This window comes from Glycine max, chromosome 15 (genome assembly GCF_000004515.6).
Source record: "Glycine max cultivar Williams 82 chromosome 15, Glycine_max_v4.0, whole genome shotgun sequence".
NCBI lineage: Eukaryota > Viridiplantae > Streptophyta > Magnoliopsida > Fabales > Fabaceae > Glycine > Glycine max.
In genome coordinates, this window is record NC_038251.2 from 32,211,713 (window position 1) to 32,220,542 (window position 8,830).

The following is an 8,830-nucleotide window of genomic DNA, read 5'->3' on the forward strand; positions in this document are numbered from 1 at the left end:
GATGGTAAATTTTTCGCGATGTACATTCATCAAACAATACACAAACACGTGAACAAATACACACACACACACACACACACACATATATATATATTGCACCACTACACATCTTTCAAATGTTGGAACATAATTCAGTTTTTACATATATCTAAACTTGGGACTTACATGCCCAATAAAAAAGAATCAAGGAACCAACTAAGGAAGAGTTCATAACAAAACACAATTCTCCCCCAAAATAAATTCCAGCGTTATCATGTTGGCTTGGCAGCTCCAACAAAAGACTTCTTTCCAAATCACCTATTGCTGCTCATCTGCTCCCACGAACAAAAGTTTGAGATCATCAGAGGCACTAATCACACAGTACAAAAATTGCAAGGGTGAGTTTATTATAAAAGATCAACAAACACCAAAAGACAATAATTAACAAGAATACAATAACAATAATCACAATCATTCTCAATAACAAATATAAAATTTTGGGCAGAGTCCCCTCTATAATTAAGACTTTTCCCAAAAGTTCCAATCACTACAACAACATCACTGACAATTTCAATAATCAATAACAAAAATATCACATCCCATTAGTTAAAAACACCATTTTTCTTGAAAACCAACATGCACATCAATAACAAAATCTATCACATCCCATTAGTTAAAAACACAGTTTTTCTTGAAAACTAGGATGCACAGGGACAATCATACATCCCCATAGTTGGGTTCTCTGACCCCAACTATGGTATCAAAAGCTGTAAACAAACAATAAACTCCCCTCACCTATCTATATCTCTCTGTTAGTTCCTTGCAGCGTTGTTTTAAGATCTCTTAGGTTCACGTCCATTCGTCCAAACGTAGAGCTCTATATACCATTCAATTTAAAAAGGGGTTAAACGGGTGTTTTGAGATCCATATCAAAGAGAGGTCATTTTGAAATTCTGATCACGCCACTGTGACCGGGTTCAACAAATGTTACAAAAACAAAGTCTATTTTATAAAAAGGCAACTTTTATAACCTTTCTTTTTCAAGGGTTTTCAAAGGAAGTGTAAAACATCAAATAATGGTACCCAAGTCAGAAGAGATGCAAAGATAGGCTCAAACTAACAAGGAGACAGTTTAGAAATCACGGTCACCTCAAAGAAACTGTGAAGGAAGAAATGGAGGTTTTGTTCTGTACCAAATCCTCTAGTTGAGTTTTGAAGATTCCGCTCTGATAAATTGTTCTTCTCCGAGCGGTGGTCCGACGGCAAGCAAAGGCGGCTCGTGGCGGTCACCGGTGGTCAGTGGTGGTGGAGGAGGAGGTTTGGGTTGTTGGGGGAGGGTTTAGGGGAAGAGATAGAGGTGAAAATGGTTGTTTTATGATGTTGAACATATTTGTAGTGTCAAGACTCACCGAAGAAAAATTTGGCTTGCCTGGGCAAGTTGATCCAACTCAAATTCACCTCAGCGAAATTTGACTCGTTTGGGCGAATTGTGCTCCAATAAATTTTACTGTTTCAGTGAAAATATCATATCTAATACTCAAGATGTTATATTGCAAAGCCCAACGGTCAAAATATGCAGAACTGGGTTGCAAGCCCACAATTAAAATTTGAAGGCAATCCAACGGTTAATGAATCTAGGATTGTGGTTTTCGTGAAACAAGTTTAGGTAAAAATTGAAATCTCATAATTTCAACCTAAATCAATAAAAGTCGACATAACTCAACATCCACATCAAGCAAATCACACATGGCTAATTCACACAATATTTTAACTCATGCAAATTAATCAAGTAATCAAATAACACAAGAAAGACATCAAACATCTATTTTGAATTATCAAAATTTCAGGGCGTTACATGAAGGATCCCTAAGTGGTGGAGATGAAGTGCATTTGTTGGGAGCATTTGCCTGGTAATCCTTTTTGTGAACCCATTGTCCATTAAGATCTTTCTTATAACCAAAAGAAGCAACTGCAGCGGCTCCAAAAGAACCCATTTGTTGACAGATGGTTCATTAGTAAGAGGGACTTTGAAGTGCTTCAAAAATAGAGTAACTAGATGGGGATAAGGTAGAGGGGCATTGGCACGTAATGCCTTGTGCATATGGTAACGAACAAGATGTGCCCAGTCAATTTGGCATCTAGTTTGCAGTGCCCACATCAAAATTAAGTCTTCCTCAGTGGCTTTAGGAAGGTTAGTAGAACGAGGAAGCCATACACGATAGAGAATGTAATGCATGATACAACATTCAAAAGTAAAGGATCCAACAAGTAAGTGACAAGACATATCAGAATTTGCAATGCAAACCATTTTATGAGCATCAAGACTAGAATAAATTGGATTCCAATCATCAACTAAAGTTCCTTCAAAAGGCATGCCTTGACTACTCAGTTTGGTTAGAGAGTGTTAGTCGTCTTATACGACTAACTTTTGTATAGAAAACTTTTACAAAATGTTTATATTTTCCCCAATTTATGGTTCTTTTTGTAGGATTGTAAATAAATTTTGCTTTGTTTTTATCTATGCTCAGTAGAAGCATTGTGTATGGAATTAATGTCAATTTATCTTCAATTTCAGGAAAAAAGGAGTTATTTTGAAGAAGTGCTTAAGTTGATGTCTCGCTAAGCGAACTCAATGCGCTTAGCGAGTGTCATCTGCTTAGCGAGGCATCAATGCGCTTAGCGGATAGGAGGAATCTGGAAGGGAATCTATCACGTAGGCACGCGCTCAACATGTCATCAGCTCACTCAGTGAGTCGTTTGTCACCTTCTAGGCTTAGCGCAAGTTTGGCGCTGAGCGAAAGTTCACTTACTCGCGCTAAGCGCGAGAATGGCACTAAGCGCGATGTCGAGGTCAGTGAGCCCTTTTTTAAGCCTGACTTGCGGAGAATCTAAAGAGGTCTAGAGAGAGTGTGGAATAGCCGTCAGAGCTTGAAGAGTGAAATACACAGAGGCAAAGAACAGAGCTAAGAAGCCTAGTTTATTTATCTTTTAGGAAGATTTGTGAGTTTTTGAGTGATTATGAGATTCATAGAGGTGGAGGAGACATCCCCACTCCTTTGTAAGCAAGCAATTTCTCTTAATTCCTCTTCTTCATTGTAAAAGGAGCTTCCTTGATATGGAAGGCTAAACCCTCAGTTGGGGATTCTTGCTAAGTAATTGATGTAAACTCTTTCCCTGTCTAATTAAGGTTGTTTTATGTGTTCATTGTTTCTATCAATACTTTATTATTGCATGCTTGTGGCTTGATCACCCATATGTGTGTACTGTTAGGGGCTTTAGCATTGAAAGATGTACTGTCTCCTTAGAACTTGATAGAGCAAGATTAGGTTACCGTATGTCTGGACACAGAGTGCGGTAATTTAGTTTTTATTATCCTGTGATCATAAAGTTGTTCAATTAAGCTAAGTTCAACAAGAGACATCTGCGAACGAAGTTTAATTAGATTAGGCTAAACTCACGAGACATCGGTGTTTAGTACTTGAGCCTTCAACATAGAACACAGAAACATCTTTAATTGAAGAAACATCCTTAATTGCATCAATTTGCTCAGTAAGAGGACCTAACGCCTTTAGATATTTGTTTTCACACTTACTTGCTCACGTTTATTGCTTTGTATTTAGAATAGAACATACTTTTACTTTCAGTCTCAATCATGATTTTTGTTTGCAAATGCCTGCTTATTGAACAAACCTTTACAAAATGAACAAGTTCCCTGAGTTCGATACTCAATTCACACCGTTTTAATTATTTACTTGACGACCCGGTGCACTTGCCGGTAGATTTCGCATCCACACAAACAAGTATTATCGTGGAGAGCGAAACAAGTATTTTGGCACCGTTGCCGGGGAACTTTTTCCATTTGGAAAGTTTAGTTCAGTTTGAAGGCATTAATTCATTATTCTTTGATTTATTAATTTTTTTGTTAGTATTTGTTTAGTTCAGAATTTATTTTCTTCTTTAATTGGTTAATTGTTGTTCCTGTTAGTGTTTGCATGTGTAGATCTTCTGCAGGTGAATTGGTTCCATTGGATTTAGAAATTGAAGCAACCTTCAGAAGAAACAACGCAGAGAGAAAAAGAAAGCTTTTGCACAACAGAATAGTAGCATCAATCCTTGAAGAGGCTCACTTTTTTAAGTCATCATCTTCTAATTCCGCTACATCTAGTGTAGAAGCAAAGCTTCATGGTGAATCAAAGGTGATTCAAAGGTGTTTTGATGATAACAATGATGATAACAAAAGATGATGACAAAGGTGATGACAAAGAGAAGGCTTAATCAAGATAAGTATGAAAAGTTTTTCTCAAAAATTGAGTAGCACATGATTTTTCTCAAAACATGTTTACCAAAGAGTTTTTACTCTCTGGTAATCGATTACCAGATTGCTGTAATCGATTACCAGTAGCAAAATTGTTTTGAAAAAGTTTTCAAATTGAATTTACAACGTTCCAATTAATTTCTAAAAGCTGTAATCGATTACGATGTTTTGGTAATCGATTACCAATGCCTTTGAACGTTGAAATTCAAATTCAAAAGTGAAGAGTCACATCTTTTCACATAAAAGCTTTGTGTAATCGATTACCAGTGATTGTTTTTGAATAAAATCAAAAGATGTAACTCTTCAAATAGTTTTTTGACTTTTTCAAATTGGTTTTTAAGTTTTTCTAAAAGTCATAACTCTTCTAATGGTTGTCTTGACCAGACATGAAGAGTCTATAAAAGCAAGGCTTTGTTTTGCATTTCAATAATCTTGAACACTTATTCATACAATCCTTTACAAGCCTTGAATCTCTTTGAACTTCTTCTTCTTCTTTGTACCAAAAGCTTTCCAAAGTTTTCTGGTTTTCTAAACCTTGAAAACTTGTGCTATTCATTCTTTTCTTCTCTTCTCCCTTTGCCAAAAAGAATTCGCCAAGGACTAACCGCCTGAATTCTTTTTGTGTCTCTCTTTTCCCTTTTCCATAAGAACAAAGGACTAACCACCTGAATTCTTTTGTGTCTCCCTTCTCCCTTGTCAAAGAATTCAAAACGACACAGTCTGAGAATTCTTTTGATTCTTCCCTTTCCCTAATACAAAAGTGTTCAAAGGACTAACCGCCTGAGAATTCTTTTATATCCCCATTCACAAAGTATCAAAGGTTTAACAGCCTGAGATCTTTGTCTTAACACATTGGAGGGTACATCCTTTGTGGTACAAGTAGAGGGTACATCTACTTGGGTTTGACTAAGAACAAGAGAGGGTACATCTCTTGTGGATCAGTTCTAGTAGAGGGTACATCCACTAGGTTCAAAGAGAACAAGGGAGGGTACATCCCTTGTGGATATTTGCTTGTAAAAGGATTTTTACAAGGTTGAAAGAAATCTCAAGGACCGCAGGTCGCTTGGGGACTGGATGTAGGCACGGGTTGTTGCCGAACCAGTATAAAAACTCTTGTGTGTTTGTTTCCTTCTTCCCTACTCTTTTACTTTCCGTTGTGCATTTTAATTTCTGCTTTTACTTTTGGTTAAGTTTCTCTTCTACTCCTTATTCTCTTAACAACATAAGTAAAAGCCTTAGAAGAGTATAACCTATACACATTCATTAATTCAGTTGATTTAGAACAATTTGTTTCATGGTCTGCCAAATGAAGACCCGTATGCACATCTAGCCACTTATATTGAGATTTGCAACACTGTCAGACTGGCTGGTGTGCCTGAGGATGCTGTTAGATTGAGCTTGTTTTCATTTTCTTTGTCTAGAGAGGAAAAAGGATGACTCTATTCATTTAAAGGTAATAGTCTTAAGACTTGGGATGAAGTGGTTGAAAAATTCTTGAAGAAATACTTCCCAGAGTCCAAGACTGCTGAAGGAAAAGCTGCTATCTCATCCTTTCATCAATTTGTAGACGAGTCCTTGAGTGAGGCTTTGGAAAGATTTCATGGGTTGCTAAGAAAGACGCCTAATCATGGATTTTCAGAACTGATCTAGCTCAATATTTTCATTGACGGGTTAAGGCCAAAATCCAAGCAGCTTTTAGATGCTTCTGCAGGGGGAAAACTAAAATTAAAAACCCTAAAGAAGCCATGGAATTGATTGAGAATATGGCTGCTAATGACCATGCAATCTTGCGTGATAGAGCACACATCCCAACCAAAAGAAGCCTGTTGAAGCTTTCATCACAGGACGCTTTGTTGGCCCAAAACAAGTTGTTGTCCAAGCAACTTGAAGCTTTAACTGTAACACTAAGTAAGTTTCCAACTTAATTGCATGCTGGACAACCTTCACCCTCTTCTGTTTTGCAGGTTGCAGGTTGTGTTATATATGGTGGAGCACATGATTCTCGCTGCTGCATTCCCATAGAAGATACAACACATGAAGTGAACTACATGGGGAACCAACCAAGACCAAACTTTAATGCTAGTGAGTATTTTGGATTTCAATATGGCCAACAATATAATCAGAAATAGGGACAGTGGAGAACTCACCCTGGTAATCAACTCAATAAAGACCAAGGTGGGCCATCTAACAGGCCACAACAACAAGGGCCTAGTCTCTATGATAGAACGACGAAGCTGGAAGAGACTATTGCTCAGTTCATGCAAGTATCCATGTCCAATCAAAAGAGCATAGAGTCAGCCATTAAGAATCTAGAAGTCCAGGTGGGACAATTGGCCAAGCAACTGGCAAACCGACCGTCAACCAGCTTTGGAGCCAACACAGAGAAGAATCCTAAGGAGGAGTGCAAGGCTGTTATGACTAAAAGCAAAATGGTGAGCATGAATGAAGGTGAGAAGAGGATATGTGAAGAAAAACAACAACTGGTGACTGAACCAGAAATTGACCCAATGATGGAACCTTTGAGTGAGACTGAGGAAGAAGTGGAAGTAGAAGATGATCAGCAGAAGGAGATACCAATAATTGTGAGTGAAAAAGAAATAAGTGAGAAGGAAAAGAAAGAAAAAGAAAAAGAAAATGAAAAAAATGAAAAAGAAAAAGAGAATGAGAGAAATGAAGAGAAGAAAAAGACCAAGAGTGAGCTGGCTAGAGAAAAGAGAAAGGAGGCAAGTCCAAGCAAAAGGGAGGAGGTGCCATATCCATTGGTACCAACAAAGAAAGACAAGGAACGACATCTGGCTCGTTTCCTTGATATCTTCAAGAAATTGGAGATTACTATGCCCTTTGGAGAAGCTCTTCAAGAAATGTCGTTGTACTCTAAGTTTTTAAAAGGTATGCTCACACGGAAGAATAAGTACATTCACAGTGAAAACATCATTGTGGAAGGAAACTACAGTGTTGTAATTCAGAGGATTCTTCCACCTAAGCACAAAGATCCTGGGAGTTTGACTATTCCGTGTTCAATTGGTGAAGTTTCTGTTGGCAAGGCTCTTATTGATTTGGGAGCCAGTATTAATTTGATGCCGCTTTCCCTATGCCGGAGGCTTGGAGAGTTGGAGATAATGCCAACTAGAAATGGAGTGATAGAAGATGTTTTGGTTCAAGTCAAACACCTTATCTTTCCTGCTGACTTTGTGGTAATGGACATAGAGGAAGATACATATATTCCCTTAATTTTGGGACATCCATTTATGGCTAGTGCAAGCTGTGCAGTAGACATGGGAAAGAAGAAGCTAGAAATGGGTATTGAAGACCAAAAGATTAGCTTTGAGCTATTTGATGAATAAAGGACATTGCTTGACCAGAATGTTTGTCTAGAGGTGAAGGAGAGAACCAAGCTTGATCTGGGCTAACATAGACTTTTGCGTCAAGCTAATGACATTAAAAGAGCGCTTACTGGGAGGCAACCCAACCCTTTTTAATTCTATTTTTCTTACATTTAGTTAAGTTTGATTGCTTGTGATTGTTTGAATTCAACATGTTTAGTATTGGAAAAGGGGTTAAAATTTTTTTGTGAAGTTGTGGATAGAAAAAAAGCTTGAAAATTTTTTTTTGTTGTCTACTAGCTAAGCGCACTCCTTGCACTAAGCGCCATCTTCTTCACGTGCTAAGCGAGATGTTGTTCGCGCTAAGCGCATTGACCCCTGATCATTGGCTGTATGGTCCCACTAAGCGCGTGACCTGTGCGCTAAGCCCAATAAACTCTCTATTCATTTAATTTTTTGAATTGGGCTAAGCGAGTCATCTCGCTAAGTGAACAAGTTTGGTTTCGCTAAGCGTGCTGACGCGCTAAGTGCTATTCTTCTTTGTCTGATTAATTTCGAGAATTGGGCTAAGCGAGGTGCTCTCGCTGAGCCCAATTCCTTCTCTGTTTAGAATAGCGCTAAACGAGACGGACGTGCTAAGCGTGGGCCACTACTGCATTTAAGGAGCATTTTATTCGCTAAGCGCGGCCTTGTCCCGCTAAGCAAGAGTTGCAGGACCAATCAGAGCTGCAGAACTCGCCCAGCACGTATCTTGGCGCTAAGCCCAGAAACTTCTCTGGAATTTCATAATTTTGTATTTGGCTTAGCGAGCAGATCCGCTAAGTGCATGAGCTTTAAAACTCAAACGTCATGTTGACTCGCTTAGCGAGTCCATGCGCTAAGCGAGTCATTCGAAACTGCCAACAAATAAGGCAATTGCCTCAGGCCGGTTATGATGGATCAAGATTTGTATCACAGGAAGCCTGGGACCGTTACTCAAATAATGTGCTTGCCAGGAACATTTTGCGAGAAAGAAATGTCAAGCTACATATCAATGAGTTTGATGATTTCAGAAGACAATTGATTCGAAGAAATTGGCATAAACAACTGACCAACTTGACAGAGGGAAGCATTGAGGTGGCAATTGTGAAGGAATTCTATGCAAATCTATATGTCCCTGAGGACAAGTTTCCCAAACAAGTTAGGGTTCGATGGCACTTGATAAAATTTGATG

General features: G+C 38.4%; 1 protein-coding gene across 1 annotated transcript; it reads left to right on the forward strand.

Annotated features, from left to right (window-relative positions):
* The first annotated feature begins 6,039 nt into the window (after positions 1 to 6,039).
* Positions 6,040 to 7,638, forward strand: LOC102664244 (uncharacterized). The gene is made up of 4 exons (XM_006598465.1): positions 6,040 to 6,192; positions 6,259 to 6,376; positions 6,464 to 6,876; positions 7,201 to 7,638. The coding sequence occupies exons 1-4, from the start codon at positions 6,040 to 6,042 to the stop codon at positions 7,636 to 7,638; spliced, it is 1,122 nt and encodes a 373-aa protein (XP_006598528.1).
* Positions 7,639 to 8,830: the final 1,192 nt, after the last annotated feature.